This window comes from Hemitrygon akajei, chromosome 4 (assembly GCF_048418815.1).
Source record: "Hemitrygon akajei chromosome 4, sHemAka1.3, whole genome shotgun sequence".
Taxonomy (NCBI): domain Eukaryota; kingdom Metazoa; phylum Chordata; class Chondrichthyes; order Myliobatiformes; family Dasyatidae; genus Hemitrygon; species Hemitrygon akajei.
Window position 1 is genome coordinate 161,392,638 of NC_133127.1, and position 16,783 is coordinate 161,409,420.

Genomic DNA, 16,783 nt, shown 5'->3' on the forward strand with positions numbered 1-16,783 from the left:
GACCACGTGGGATTTCTCTGAGTGCCCCGGTTTCTGCCTGCAATCCAAAAATGTACAATTAGGGTTAGGGTTGGTAGGCTGTGGGCATTGTGACACTTTCAGGCTAATCCCTCGTACAATCCTTGCTGATATGTTTTGACACAAACGGTGCATTTCACTGTATACTTCGATGTTTCAATGAACATTTGACAAATAAAGCTAATCAATGATCTTTGATTATCCCTAATCAGTTCTTGCCTTTCCAAATGCAGATCAATCCTGTGTCTCAGAATCCTCTCCAGCAACATTGCTGCCACTGATTTTAGGCTCAGTGTTGTCCCCTGACCATGCCTGAACCAAAGCTGTAATGGTATCTAGAGCCACGTAATCATGGGGAACTAACAATGAACATCAGCAAGGAGATTATTGGTGAGCAAATCCCACTTGAAATGTCTCCTTCCACCAATTTGCAGAATAAGCTGATGGAGCAGTGATTGGTTGGATGTATTTGGATGAATTTTGGGGGCAGGACATAAATGTTTAACTTCCATCTTTGCTGGATAGATACCACGCTTGTATTCTCACAATTCCTTATGACATAAGAGAAGGCCACAACCTATCAATTCTATGCTGGCTTCAGAGCAATTCCATTGCCAATTTAGTTGATGATGTTTCTGTAACTTACTCTCTCACACATGTCCATTATCTACCTCCTGATTCTCCTACCACTTCCACCAACATGAGGATAATTACAACAGGCAATTAACCTACAAGCCTGCAGGTCTTTTGGACGTGAGGGGAAACGCTTGTGATGAGGACAAAATCCATGTCATCAGAAGAGAATGTGAGAGCTCGACACAGGCAGCGCCGAAGACTGGTATCAATCCTGATCACTGGAGTTGTATGCCACTGTGCCTCCTACCATGCTGCTCAAAATACTTTTTACTTTTGAGAATTGTGTTGCTGAGAATAATGCAAGAAGCATCAAGAACAAAGTGGATGAGCTTAGAGCGTGGATCAGTACTTGGAGCTATGATGTTGTGGCCATTACAGAGACTTGGATGGCTCAGGGGCAGGAATGGCTACTTAGAGTGCCAGGCTTTAGGTGTTTCGGAAAGGATGGGGAGGGAGGCAAAAGAGGTGGGGGTGTGACACTGTTGATCAGAGAGAGTCTCATGGCTGCAGAAAAGGAGGAAGTCATGGAGGGATTGTCTACTGAGGCTCAGTGGGTGGAAGTTAAAACAGGAAGGGGTTAAAACACTCTACTGGGTGCTTTTTATAGACCACCCAATAGTAACAGGGACATCGAGGAGCAGATAGGGAGACAGATTCTGGAAAGGAGTAATAATAACAGGATTGTTGTGGTGGGAAATTTTAATTTCCCAAATATTGATTGGCATCTCCCTAGAGTGAGGGGTTTAGATAGGATGGAGTTTGCTAGGTGTGTTCAGGAAGTTTTCCTGACACAATATGTAGATAAGCCTACAAGAGGAGAGGCTATACTTGATCTGGTATTGGGAAACGAACCTGGTCAAGTGTCAGATCTCTCAGTGGGAGAGCATTTTGGAGATAGTGATCACAATTCTATCTCCTTTACCATAGCATTGGAGAGAGATAGGAAGAGAGAAGTTAGGAAAGCGTTTAATTGGAGTAAGGGGAAATATGAAGCTATCTGGTAGGAACTTGGAAGCACAAGTTAGGAACAGATCTTCTCAGGGAAATGTACAGCAGAAATGTGGCAAATGTTCAGGGGATATTTCTGCATAGGTACGTTCCAATGAGACAGGGAAAGGATGGTAGGGTACAGGAACCATGGTGTAAAAAGGCTGTTGAAAATCTAGTCAAGAAGAAAAGAAAGGTTTTGAAAGGTTCAAAAAACTAGGTAATGATAGAGATCTAGAAAATTATAAGGCTAGCAGGAAGGAGCTTAAGAATGAAATTAGGAGAGCCAGAAGGAGCCATGAGAAGGTCTTGGCGAGTAGGATTAAAAAACCCCAAGACAATCTGCAAGTATGTGAAGAGCAAGAGAATAAGATGTGAGAGAATAGGACCAATCAATTGTGACAGTGGAAAAGTGTGTATGGAACAGAAGGAGATAGCAGAGGTACTTGGTGAATACTTTGCTTCAGTATTCACTATGAAAAAGGATCTTGGCGATTGTAGGGATGACTTAAAACGGATTGAAAAGCTTGAGCATATAGACATTAAGGATGAGGATGTGCTAGAGCTTTTGGAAAGCATCAAGTTGGGTAAGTCAACAGGACTGGATGAGATATACCCCAGACTACCATGGGAGGCGAGGGAGGAGATTGCTGAGCCTGTGGCAATGATCTTTCCAACATCAATGGGGACAGGAGAGGTTCCGGATGATTGGAGGGTTGCAGATGTTGTTCCATTATTCAAGAAAGGGAGTAGAGATAGCCCAGGAAATTATAGACCAGTGAGTCTTATTTCAGTGGTTGGTAAGTTGATGGAGAAGATCCTGAGAGGCAGGATTTATGAAAATTTGGGGAGGCATAATATGATTAGGAATAGTCAGCATGGCTTTGTGAAAGGCAGGTCATGCCTTACAAGCCTGACTGAATTTTTTGAGGATGTGACTGAAGGCATTTATGAAGGTAGAGCATTAGATGTAGTGTATATGGATTTCAGCAAGGCATTTGTCAAAGTACCCCATGCAAGGCTTATTGAGAAAGTAAGGAGGCATGGGATCCAAGGGGACCTTGTTTTGTGGATCCAGAATTGGCTTGCCCACAGAAGGCAAAGAGTGGTTGTAGACGGGTCATATTCTGCATGAAGGTCGGTGACCAGTGGTGTGCCTCAGGGATCTGTTCTGGGGCCCATCTCTGTGATTTTTATAAATGACCTGGATGAGGAAGTGGAAAGATGGGTTAGTAAATTTGCTGATGATACAAAGGTTGGGGGTGTTGTGGATAGTGTGGAGGGCTGTCAAAGGTTACAGCAGGGCATTGATAGGATGCAAAACTGGGCTGAGAAGTGGCAGATGGAGTTCAACCCAGATAGGTGTGAGGTGGTTCATTTTGGTAGGCCAAATATGATGACAGAATATAGCATTAATGGTAAGACTCTTGACATGTGGAGAATCAGAGGGATCTTGGGGTCCAAGTCCATAGGACACTCAAAGCTGCTGCGCAGATTAACTCTGTGCTTAAGAAGGTATACGGTGCATTGGCCTTCATCAACCGTAGGATTAAGTTCAGGAGCTGAGAGGTAATGTTACAGCTATATAGGACCCTGGTCAGACCCCACTTGGAGGACTGTGCTCAATTCTGGTCACCTCACTACAGGACAGATATGGAAGCTATAGACAGGGTGCAGGGGAGATTTACAAGGATGTTGCCTGGATTGGGAAGCATGCCTTATGAGAATAGGTTGAATGAACTTGGCCTTTGGAGTGGCGGAGGATGAGAGGTGACCTGATAGAGGTGTATAAGATGATGAGAGGCATTGATCATGTGGATAGTCAGAGGCTTTTTCCCAGGGCTGAAATGGCTAACATGAGAGGACACAGTTTAAGGTGCTTGGAAGTAGGCACAGCACTGTGGGACAAAGGGCCTGTATTGTGCTGTAGGTTTTCTATGTTTCTGTGTTGCTAATAATGACTGATGTGCACAGTTTTCTTTCTCAATTCTAATCTGGAACATCCAGAGATTTACATTAAGCAAGTTAATTTGCCAACTTAAGACATCTGACTTCCTTTTATCACTTATTCTTGGATGAGGTGCAGTAATGTGGGCCAGTGAAGGAGTGGAGCTTTGAGGCTTTGACTTGAGAGGCTTCGACGAGAAGAGGCGGAGGACGAGCTTGTTCCCAGTTAGTCTTTACAATGCCTCCTGAGACGGTGATGTGCCTCTCCTGTGAGATGTGGCAGTCTTGGGGGAGCTCCCCTCTCCTGCAGAGTCACATCTGCCAGAAGTGCTTGCGGCTGGGCGATCTGGGAGACCGTGTGAGGAATCTGGAGCAGCAGCTGGATGACCTTCGCCTCATAAGGGAGAATGAGGCAGTCATATATGAGAGCTACAGGGAGGTAGTCACACCTAGGCTGCCGGAAGCAGGTCGTTGGGTGACAGTCCGAGGGGGGAAAGCGAAGGTGAGTAGACAGTTAGTGCAGAGCACCCTGTAGCCATTCCCCTGAATAATAAGTTTACCGTCCTGGATGCTGTTGGTGAGGACGACCGACCAGGTGTGAGCCACGGTGGCAGGGCCTCTGGCACTGAGTCTGACCCTGTGGTGCAGAAGGATGGGACGGAGAAGAGGAGAGCTGTCACCATTGGAGACTCTATAGTCAGGGGAGCAGACAGGAGATTTTGTGGATGTGAGAAAGACACCCATATGGTTTGTTGCCTCCCGGGTCTCTGACCGGGTGCATGACATCCTGGTATGAGAGGGAAAACAACCAGAAGTTGTGATACATGTTGGGACCAACGACATAGCCAGGAAGAGGGATGAGGTCCTGAAGTGTGAGTTTCGGGAACTAGGCAGAAGGCTGAAGAACAGGACCTCAAGGGTGGCGTTCTCAGGATTGCTGCCAGTGCTATGTGATCGTGATGGTAAGAATTGGAGGAGATGGCAGTTGAATGCGTGGCTGAGGAGTTGGTGCAGAGGGCAGGATTTTAGATTTTTGGATCATTGGGATCTCTTCTGGGGAAAGTGGGACCTGTACAGATTGGATGGGTTACACCTGAACTCGAGGGGGAGCAATATCCTTGCAGGTAGGTTTGCTAGCATGGTTCGGGAGGGTTTAAACTAATTTGCAAGGGGGACGGGACCCAGAGCGACAGAGCAGTGAAAGAAGTGCATGGAGTAAAGCCAAATCTAACATATAGAGAGGCTTTGAGGAAAGAGAAGCAAAATAAAGGGTGTAAAGGTAGTAAGGTAGAAGGACTAAAGTGTGTGTACTTCAATGCAAGAAGCATCAGGAACAAAGGTGATGAACTGAGAGCTTGGATACATACATGGAATTATGATGTAGTGGCCACTACAGAGACTTGGCTGGCACCAGGGCAGGAATGGATTCTCAATATTCCTGGATTTCAGTGCTTTAAAAGGGATAGAGAGGGGGAAAAAGGAAGGAGGGGTGGCATAACTGGTCAGGGATACTATTACAGCTACAGAAAGGGTGGGTAATGTAGCAGGATCCTCTTTTGAGTCAGTATGGTTGGAAGTCAGGAACAGGAAGGGAGCAGTTACTCTATTGGGGGTATTCTATAGGTCCCCTGGTAGCAGCAGAGACACCGAGGAGCAAATTGGGAGGCAGATTTTGGAAAGGTGCAAAAATAACAGGGTAGTTATCATGGGTGACTTTAACTTCCCTAATATTGATTGGCACCTGATTAGTTCCAAGGGTTTAGATGGGGCAGAGTTTGTTAAGTGTGTCCAGGACGGATTCCTGTCACAGTATGTTGACAGGCCGACTAGGGGGAATGCCATACTAGATCTAGTATTAAGTAATGAACCGGGTCAGGTCACAGATCTCTCAGTGGCTGAGCATCTGGGGGACAGTGATCACCGCTCCCTGACCTTTAGCATTATCATGGAAAAGGATAGAATCAGAGAGGACATGAAAATTTTTAATTGGGGAAGGGAAAATTATGAATATAGGGTAGAAAGAAAGGAGCTTAAGAGGGGGCTGGGAAGAGCGAGAAGGGGTCATGAGAAGGCCTTGGCGAGTAGGGTAAGGGAAAACCCCAAGGCATTCTTCAATTATGTGAAGAACAAAAGGTTGACAGGAGTGAAGGTAGGACCGATTAGAGATAAAGGTGATAAGATGTGCCTGGAGGCTGTGGAAGTGAGCGAGGTCCTCAATGAATACTTCTCTTTTGTATTCACCAATGAGAGGGAACTTGATGATGGTGAGGACAATATGAGTGAGGTTGATGTTCTGGAGCATGTTGATATTAATGGAGAGGAGGTGTTGGAGTTGTTAAAATACATTAGGACAGATAAGTCCCCGGGGCCTGATGGAATATTCCCCAGGCTGCTCCACGAGGCAAGGGAAGAGATTGCTGAACCTCTGGCTAGGATCTTTATGTCCTCGTTGTCCATGGGAATGGTACCAGAGGATTGGAGGGAGGCGAATGTTGTCCCCTTGTTCAAAAAAGGTGGTAGGGATAGTCCAGGTAATTATAGACCAGTGAGCCTCACGTCTGTGGTGGGAAAGCTGTTGGAAAAGATTCTTAGAGATAGGATCTATGGGCACTTAGAGAATCATGGTCTGATCAGGGACAGTCAGCATGGCTTTGTGAAGGGCAGATCATGTCTAACAAGCCTGATAGAGTTCTTTGAGGAGGTGACCAGGCATATAGATGAGGGTAGTGCAGTGGATGTGATCTACATGGATTTTAGTAAGGCATTTGACAAGGTTTCACATGGTAGGCTTATTCAGAAAGTCAGAAGGCATAGGATCCAGGGAAGTTTGGCCAGGTGGATTCAGAATTGGCTTGCCTGCAGAAGGCAGAGGGTTGTGGTGGAGGGAGTACATTTAGATTGGAGGGTTGTGACTAGTGGTGTCCCACAAGGATCTGTTCTGGGACCTCTACTTTTCGTGATTTTTATTAACGACCTGGATGTGGGGGTAGAAGGGTGGGTTGGCAAGTTTGCAGACGACACAAAGGTTGGTAGTGTTGTAGATAGTGTGGAGGATTGTCGAAGATTGCAGAGAGACATTGATAGGATGCAGAAGTGGGCTGAGAAGTGGCAGATGGAGTTCAACCCGGTGAAGTGTGAGGTGGTACACTTTGGAAAGACAAACTCCAAGGCAGAGTACAAAGTAAATGGCAGGATACTTGGTAGTGTGGAGGAGCAGAGAGATCTGGGGGTACATGTCCACAGATCCCTGAAAGTTGCCTCACAGGTAGATAGGGTAGTTAAGAAAGCTTATGGGGTGTTAGCTTTCATAAGTCGAGGGATAGAGTTTAAGAGTCGCGATGTAATGATGCAGCTCTATAAAACTCTAGTTAGGCCACACTTGGAGTACTGTGTCCAGTTCTGGTCGCCTCACTATAGGAAGGATGTGGAAACATTGGAAAGAGTACAGAGGAGATTTACCAGGATGCTGCCTGGTTTAGAGAGTATGCATTATGATCAGAGATTAAGGGAGCTAGGGCTTTGCTCTTTGGAGAGAAGGAGGATGAGAGGAGACATGATAGAGGTGTACAAGATATTAAGAGGAATAGATAGAGTGGATAGCCAACACCTCTTCCCCAGGGCACCACTGCTCAGTACAAGAGGACATGGCTTTAAGGTAAGGGGAGGGAAGTTCAAGGGGGATATTAGAGGAAGGTTTTTTACTCAGTGGTTCGTGTGTGTACTGAGTCAGTGGTGGAGGCAGATACACTAGTGAAGTTTAAGAGGCTAATAGACAGGTATATGGAGGAATTTAAGCTGGGGGGGTTATATGGGAGGCAGGGTTTGAGGGTCGGCACAACATTGTGGGCCGAAGGGCCTGCAATATGCTGTACTATTCTATGTTCTATGTTCTAATCTTCAATTGCCATTATTCCTAGTCTGACTGGACATATCCTTAAAAGTTCGGTACAATTGTGTTCTTAATAACTACTGCCAATACAATATTTCTGAAGAAATTTGCTGTAGATCAGCTTTGAGCTTGCAATACAATTTTACTGTAACTTTCTTATAAATTTAAACCACAGTGGGCTCTGCTGCTCTGTTTCTTTTTCTGTAAATACATGAATTGAAAGATACAGATGTGGTGATTGATAAACCACCTTTTAACTCTTCTCGTGCCATAAAGTACCTGGCAGAAACCCACTCAGAAATCCAGCCAATAGAAAGCATGAGATACAAATCCCCTTCAAGGGTGTTACCAGAGTGGATGCAATCCTCCATCACAGGAATGACATGGGGCTGGGATTCACAACTTTCTGGTCCTCAACTGGGTATTGTTGCTGAATCAAGGCTGACATAAGGCTGAAAAAAATCTGGTGTATCACCAAAACTGTCACTGAGCAAGGCGCAAGGCAGCCACGGAGGAAAAGCAAATCATCTGTACCTCCTATACCTAATAAAGTGGCCACTGAGTGTATGCTCATGGTCTTCGGCTGCTGTAGTGCACCTTCTCCAAGGTTTGATGTGTTGTGCATTCAGAATGCTCTTTTGCTCACAACTGCTGTAGCACGTGGTTATTTGGGTTACTGTCACTTCCTGTCAGCTTGAACCTGCCTGGCCATTCTCCTCTGACCTCTTTTATTGATAAGAACTTTTCGTCCACAGACCGCCAATCACTGGAAGCTTTTCTTTTTCATGTTTTGCATCATTCTCTGTAAACTATACAGACTATTGTATGTGAAAATTCCAGGAACTTACCTGTTTCTGTGATCCTCAAACCAGCCTGTCTAGCACCAACAATCATTCATGGTCAAAGTCACTCACATCGCATTTCGTCCCCAGTCTGATATTTGGATGGAACAAGAACTGAGCCTCTGCATGCTTTTATGCATTGCGTTGCTGCTACCTGGTTGGCAGATTAGATATTTGCAGGCAATGTCAGAAGGTTCACACACAAGAAAATCTGCAGATGCTGGAAATCCAAAGCAACACACACACAAAATGCTGGGGGAACTCAGCAGGTCAGGGAGCATCTATGGAAAAAAGTGAAGAGTCAATGTTTTGGTCCGAGGCCCTTCATCAGGACTGGAAGAAAAGGTGATATGTCAGAAAAGACTGGAGACCTGTGACCTGTGATGTGCCACGTGGGCTGGTGCTGGCTTTTCATCATTTATATCAATAATTTGGATGAGAAAGTGTAAAGCATAGTTAGTGAGCTTGCATGTGACAGCAAAATAGGTGGTATCATAGACAGTGAAGAACTTCATCAAAATTTACAAGAAGATGTTGATCAGCTACATAGGTAGGCCAAAGAACGGCTAATGAAATTCAACATAGATAAGTGTGCGGCGTTGCATTTTAGGAAGCCAAATTAGGGTAGTTCTTTCACAATGAGTGGTAGGGCCCTGGGAAACGTTATAGAACAGATGGACTTCGGCGTACAAGTAAATAGTTCCCTGAAAGTAGCATCACGGGAGGACAGGGTGGTGAAGTAGGCATTTCGCACACTGGCATGTATTAGTCAGTGTATTGAGCATTGGAGCTGGGCTACTACATTATGTTGCCAGTTGTCCAGGATACTGGTGAGGCTGCAGTTGGAGTATTGTGAACAGTTTTGGTTGCCCTGTTATAGGAAATACATCACTAAACTGGAAAGAGTGCAAAGAAGATTTATGAGAAAGTTGCCGTGACTTGAGAGACTGAGTTACAGGGAGAGTTTCAATGGGCTTGGACTTAATTTCTTGGAGCAGAGAAGACTGAGGGGAAGAGTTAGGCTGAATGTACGCAGTCTTTTTCCTAGAGGGGGAATCAAAAGCTAGGATGCATAGGTTTAAGGGGAGGGGAGAGTTTTCAAAAACTCCTGAGGGGAAACTTCTTCTAAGGAATGTTCCATATTGTCAAGTTACAGGCTCACTTATGCATTTTACTTTATTGGGCTTTATCATCACTCCAGTCGAGCACCAGCTCACAGCAAGACAGGTTGTACAAACAGGTTCTTGGAAAAGAGCTTCAGCTAAATCAATGTTTGCACTCCCTATCTGCCATAGTCCCACAAGTCTGAAGTTTCTTCTCTGTCCATTATTATCATCTGATTGCTTTTCTTCACGGCAGATTTATTAGTCTTTCTGTTTGTAGCACTGACTAATATCAAAGCCAAATTTGCACTTAAAAAAAGCTTTTATCGAACATTTTGTTTATTTATTAACAGAAATCTGAACTATTTTCATGGGAAGCCAATAATTACCTTCTTGTATTTTTTCATAAACATACAAAGTAGGAGCAGGGGTTGGTCCCCTGAAGCCTGCTCATCTATTCAACAAGATTCTGGCTGATCTAACATCATTTTCATATACCCACCAACCCATGGTAATTTTTCACTCCACTGTTTATCATGGATCAATATGTTTCTGCCATGAAAATATTCAAAGACTATGCTTCCACATCTCTTTAAAGATCATTGGAAAGGGTGAGCAGCTTTAAGTTCCGGGGTGACAACAATTCTGAAGATTTATTCTGGGCCCAACATATAGATGCAATCTCGAAGAAGGCACACCAGCTGCTATACTTCATTAGGAGTTTGAGGAGATTTGGTCCCCAAACACTCCAGCAAATTTCTACAGAGGTACAGTGGAGAGCATTCTGAGTGGTTGTATCACTGTCTGGAATGGAGGCACCAATGCACAGGATCAAAAAAAAGCTGCAGGCGGTTGAAAACTCAGACATTTCCATCATGGGTACTAGCCTCCCACCACTGCGGACATCTTCAAAAGGCAATGCCTTGAGAAAACGGCACCTATCATTTAGAATCCTCACCATCCAGGCCAAGCCCTCTTCTCATTGCTACCATCAGGGAGGAGGTACACACACTCTATGATTCAGAAACAGCTTCTTCCCTCTGTCATCAGATTTCTGAATGGACCACGAGCCCATGAACACTATTTCACTTTTTGGTCTCTTTTTGCGTTACTTACCAATTTTGTTTATATTTCTTATTCTTATAATAATTTTATGTACTGCTGCCACAGAACAAAAAAATTCACAACATACTGTAGATCAGAGATGATAAACCTGATTCTGATTCCAATTCTAAGGAAGAGCTTTCCTCTGAAACAAAGAAAATGTCCTCAGCTCTCTCTTAAATGGGTGATCCCTTACTTTCAAACAGTGATCCCTCATTCCAGATTCTCCCATTAAAGGAAACATCCAGTTTATCAAGAATCCATAAAATCTTATATGTTTCAGTCAACTCCTTTCATTATTTTACTCCAGCAAGTACAAGCCTAACTTGACCAAATTTTCCTCACAAAGCAACCAGCTCACTTCAGGATTCAGTGTATCAATTCTTCTATGAACTGCTTCCAAATCATGAATACCTTCACTAAATGAGGAGACTGATACTGTTTGCAGTCCACCTGTTGTGATTTCACCAATACCAACACCAGCACCTAAACGCCATCAGCTTTTCCAGGGCAGCTAGGGATCAGCAATTAAACGCTGGCTTTGCCTGTGAAACCCACTTCCCTTGAAAGAATAGAAAAAATACTGTATGCAACTGAAGCATAACCTCTCTACTTTTGTATTCATTTCATCGTAATAAACATCCTGTTAGCTTTCCTAATTAATTATCTACCTTGGTAATCTATGTGTGCTTTCCAAGTAATTTGGGTGATCAAAAAAAATCACAGATGTGCGTCCTCTGCAGCTATTTCTAATAGCTATGAAGAACAATGTCAAGTAGAATTGAATCTAAGATGCCTGTATGCAGACTTTTATTTTTTTAGCAATAATTTCAACAGCCTGTCTTAGTAACATTAGTGCATGTTCTGGGTATAGTGTCTGCTAGAAACTAGCATTGAAATAGTAAACAGCTCTCCTGCGGAGGCAAGGTCAGTCTTCTGGAGTATAGAGTTAATGCAACTCTCTGGAAACCATGGAAAGTTTCTCATCGCAAATGCTCAGAGACGTAAGAAATCAAATTAGATTAAACTATCAGCTAAGCTTCAACTGACTCAGATTTAGTCTCTGTATTCTAGCTGCCTTCTTACTCTGAGAATTCCAGTTAAAATTGAAATTTGACCATTGAACTGTAAATGTAAATAACTAATACAGTTCCCATTGATTTCAGGAAGAGGTGTGGTAGACATGCTCCTGTTTACGTCAGTGGTGGTGAGGTCAAGAGGGTTGAGAGATTCAAGTTCCCAGGAGTGAACATCATCAGTAGCCTGTCCTGGTAGAAGCATGTTGATGCCACGACCAAGAAAGCATCTACTTCCTCAGGAAGCTAAAGAAGTTTGGCATGTCTCCTTTGACCCTCACTAGTTTTATCAACGTGCTGTAGAAAACATCCTACTCAGATGCATCTCAGTTTGAGCATGGCAATTGATCTGTCCGTGACTGCAAGTAACTGCAAAAAGTTGTGAACACAGCTCAGTACATCATGGAGACCATCTCCCCTCTGTGGACTCTGTCTATACTTCTTGCTACCTGAGTAAAGCAGCCAACATAATCAAAAACCCCATCCACTCTGGATATTCTGTCTTCTCCTCCCTGCTATCAGGCAGAAGATACAAAAGCCTGAAAGCATGTACACCAGGCTCAGGGACAGATTCCATACCACTGTTATATGACCATTGAATGGTTCCCTCTTATGATAAGATGGGCTCTTGACCTCACAATCTACCTCATTGTTTTATTTTATATTAAACATAATTTGTATAAATGAACTACGTAACGTTTCTAACTTTAACTGAACCATACAACAGTGACTTTAAATGTTAAACATCAATGCACTTTATGTTGATAATGCAAATGCCCAGCACCCTACAGATTCCATTGTTTGCATGCAAGTTCAAATGTGTTATTCCTGCAACTTTTTTGTCTAATGGCTCTAAAATGGAAAAAAAAGTTTTATTATTACTTAATCAAATCATGCAGGGACGCTTGTTCCAAAAGTACCAGTATTTACTGCCAATGTGTGACAGGGTTCTCTTTGTGTTTGCTTATCCTCTGCTGTCACACACTTTAATTTGCTCTTGTTTGTCATTCACTGCTTTCTACAAAAAGCTTCAGAAGAAGGTTCAGCATCTGAAAACCTGTTTATTTTATGTCATATTCCAAAGTGACCCATTGAATCGAAATGTGGCAAATGGCTTCGTATTAGACAGAAACGCAAGAACTTAGACCTCAAAATGTGCTTAAAACTTTAATAAATAGTGATATTTTAAAATTTTGATTAAATAATGACGTTGTATTTGAAGGCACAGGGAAGTTTAACCGAGCTTTGTGCGAACACAATATTTACGTGAGTACCTGGGTTATTATAATACATATACACCTGAAAACAAGTCAAAATTGTCAAATGCATAAAACAAAGAATAGTTATAAGCTATATCAGGATTTTGAAATTACAACGAGCATCTCTCAATATATTTGATTAAGTGATACAGTAATTATGATCAATCTAATTAATAAAAAGAAAGCCGGCAGTGGTTTTAAATCAGTTCAATATCTTTTCCGCTGCCTATTTACCTATCACACCCTGAAATTAATGTAAACCAAATCGGCAAGTTTATTAAATGGGCACAGAATGCACTCCTTGTAAAACGAGGCGTGAATTTAACGTTTAATCCGTGCACCTGCATTTCTTCACAGAACGTTGTGCATACATTGCTACAATACGTTTCAAAACCCAGTCCGAATAAAATATATCCGTTTATTTCTCGACAGACTCACACTTTTCCCGGGAGGGATTTATTATTGAGCAAGGAACTGGACGTCAGAAACGTGAAGAAATTGCAATTTTGCTTCACTGGCGCTTTAAGATTTCAGTAGCAGTTTAAACAGTTTCGAAAGTTTAGCGATTATTCCAGTTGTTCCCCCATGTGTATTGCTCCGTGGCTGTACAAAGAAAGCCCCCAGCAAGAGTTTTATAAACTCTATAGTTGGATTATCTCTCTGCGCCCACACTCTGCTCTGCAGCTGGGTGTTTGTTTACCTCCCGAGTCTGTGAAAGATCTGCAAGAATTCAGCAAATACCATTTCATTTCATCAATTGTTAGGCGGATAGTGAAAGCAGCTTTTTTTTTGTTGGCTGGTTTCTGGCGCATAATTCTAAGATGCGAAATCAAAGTGGTATACAGTTAGCGAGCAGTGGAAATGATGTGATGGCTATATATTGGCAAAAACACAGATTGCATATTAATGCCACAGGAACATCTAAAGTAACATAGGCAGGATAGAGGGGGAACAGTGCAGTGAGCAAACTGAAAATGTGTACAGATTAGCAAACAGGAGAAAGCAGAAAGCGTTTATTGTAACATGCATCAAACTGAAATGGTACACTGGAAAAAATGGGAGGATAGAGAGAGAGAGATTAAAATTATCCAAATTAACAAAGCGTCGAAGGAAAGAGAGAGAGAGAGAGAGAGAGAGAGAGAGAGAGAGAGAGAGAGAGAGAGAGAGAGAGAGAGAGAGAGAGAGAGAGAGAGAGAGAGAGAGAGAGAGAGAGAGAGAGAGAGAGAGAGAGAGCAGTAGAATGTGATGTAAAATAAATGAAAGAATGGGTAGGTTCAGAGAATGGATGAAACTAAATTGATTACGGGACACTGAAAAGCAGAAAGAGAAAGCGGGAGCAGCAGCGAAGGGATGAAGGAGGGCAAAGAGCGTGTGGGTGGGGTTGAGGAGAATAAGACAACATTATGCAGTTCATTTAGTTAACAAGTAAAATAAAAGCGAAGCGTGCAGAGTGAATCTAAACCGAAAGGCCACAAAAAGACCTATTGAGTTTCACTCTGCCGCTAGTGGCGTAACCATCACATGGCAAGCACAATCCCAAAGTATTTAAGGACCCGGTTCCGCACTTTCAGCACCACAGCCACCTCCAACAACTTGGCTATCGCCAACTTTCACTCACATCACAACAACCACAGACAGAGAAGAACTTTTTTTGTTTTGAAAATGCCCAGGTCGTTCCTTGTGGATTCGCTCATTGTGAGAGACTCAAATGAGAAAGCATCCCCCGGGGTGTTTGAGAGCAACACACCTTTACTACCTTACGCAGTACATCCGTCCCATTCTCTAGCTCTTTCTGCTGGATCATGTCATTCGCGAAAATCAGGCCTGCTCTGTGTGTGCCCTCTGTGCGTTACCGCCTCGCAGCTGCATCCCGGACCGCCGGGCATACCTTTTCTCAAGGCGCAGTTCCCCAACTTCAGCCCGCAGTACTGTCACTCTGCTCTGAGCAGACATCACAGAACCAGCACCGTGACAGTGGACCATGGACCCAGCATCTACTCAGCGGCTTATCCCATGACAGATCCAGGACAATTCCACTGCCTCTCCCTTGGTAAGTACACAAACGAAAACTATTTGAAGGCTTCCCGCACGCGTGTTAATTGCGTACTTGATCGTTGCTTTACTGTAATTCACGTTTCGACTGACTTAAATTTGTCCACAGGTCTTTCATACCGTTCAATTCAATATAGTGCAAAATTAATATCTTAACGCGGATGGAAAGAACCAGTTGAACGCTCTCGAAGAATGAAAATGTGCTGAATGTGTAAACGATTAGGTTCGCTCGGAGTGCGTTTTCATATAATGCTTACTTCTTGAATGTAATTGTAGAATATAAATGTTTTTAAAGAAATTTCCGCTGCTTAAGGTACTTCATCTACATGATTTAATAATTCTCCCCTGTATAGGAAGCGGCTTGCAGGTTTGTTGTGCCTTGCCAGAAAAATGGAGAATGCTAATCAATAATAGTTCAAGGTACAACGTCGGAGAATGTCCCTATTTCAATAATATGCCAAATCAGATTATAATCTACTCGCATTTTATAGAAAAAAAATATTGTCTCATAAATGTTCATTGTTTGTCTTCTAGCTTCCGAGAGCAGTTCCAGCCAGTTACAGAGCAGCAAGAGAATGCGCACAGCCTTCACCAGTACTCAGCTGCTGGAGCTGGAGAGGGAATTCGCCTCCAATATGTATCTTTCACGCCTTCGAAGGATCGAAATCGCCACTTACCTGAACCTGTCCGAGAAGCAGGTAAAGATCTGGTTTCAAAACCGGCGGGTCAAACACAAAAAGGAGGGCAAAAGCGGCAGCGTGCAGCGCAGCCACCCCAACTGCAAGTGCAGCTCCCTGACATCGGCCAAGTGCACCAGCGAAGAGGAAGCGTTGCCCATGTCACCTTCATCATCGGGCAAGGATGACAGAGACTTGTCAGTCACCCCTTGAAAACCAGCTTGAAATGAAAATGCAGCAATGGCTAACTAACTATCGTTCCGTCTTGCATTAAAAAAGACATTTAATATGTTTTTAAATAAATATGTAAATAAATCCATAGTGGAAAATGATCATTCAGATCCGAGTTTCCCCAAGTGATCCCATCAAGCACTATGAACTACGGGTTGTTTGAGCAAAAACATTGTGACATGTAATAAATGTATAAATTGCCATTCTCTGACCGTAACTTCTTTAAAAAAAATAGTTATGGTTACGTATTTGGTTGGTTTGTATGCATTTCACGATATTTATTTATTTATTTATGGCAAATAAAGAGAGTTTTCTTAGTCACTTGCATTTTCTTGCCGTATAATCATTTTCAGTGAGTAAATAAAATTAATTATTGGTACGTCTGACACACTCGCTTACACAGCAACTCGCGTGCAAGCGTGTACATACGCATACACACGCGCGCGCGCGCGCGCGCACATGCACAAAGTTAGGCACGAAATTCCTCAAGTCACCCTATTCTTGTTGGAGAAACAATCCAACAGCTCCTCTGCTAAAAAGTAAATATCTATAAAAATGCGCACGCAAGGCACCTTGGGGACCTATAAAAATAAACAATAGTTTATCTACTGAAGTATAAGTCCAAGGGATTCAGGTATCCACCGCACAATGATACCCGGAAGGGGGATAAATTCTGTCTAATACAGGAGACAACGCTGCATCCGTTCTAAACCGCCCGTAACATTGTTTTGCACAAAAGTAGACAACCCAGTTATTACAGACCATGGTCTGCTGGAAGCTGAGGGTGTAATTTTTGCGGATATCCACTATTTGCCATTTAAATTCCCAGGAACCGAACAAAAATTGTTCCATGTTATTGTTTCTTTAACATTCAAGGGACGTTGTAAACTGCTGTCCAAAACCCATGCCCCAGTATAGTTTAAACAGTGAGCACTGACCTAAAATTTTAGAACATATTCACC

At 43.1% G+C, this 16,783-nt stretch overlaps 1 protein-coding gene across 1 annotated transcript; it reads left to right on the forward strand.

Moving 5' to 3' along the window:
* The first annotated feature begins 14,433 nt into the window (after window positions 1–14,433).
* Window positions 14,434–16,135, forward strand: gsx1 (GS homeobox 1). The gene is made up of 2 exons (XM_073041878.1): window positions 14,434–14,911; window positions 15,448–16,135. Exons 1-2 carry the CDS (start codon window positions 14,524–14,526, stop codon window positions 15,801–15,803), a joined length of 744 nt encoding a protein of 247 aa, XP_072897979.1. The 5' UTR covers window positions 14,434–14,523; the 3' UTR covers window positions 15,804–16,135.
* Window positions 16,136–16,783: the final 648 nt, after the last annotated feature.

Excerpts from the sequence above, each read along its gene's own strand:
- gsx1 (XM_073041878.1), top strand. The coding sequence starts at position 14,524 with ATGCCCAGGTCGTTCCTTGTGGATTCGCTCATTGTGAGAGACTCAAAT. Across the intron at positions 14,912-15,447 it reads ATTCCACTGCCTCTCCCTTG|CTTCCGAGAGCAGTTCCAGC; the intron begins GTAAGTACACAA and ends TTTGTCTTCTAG.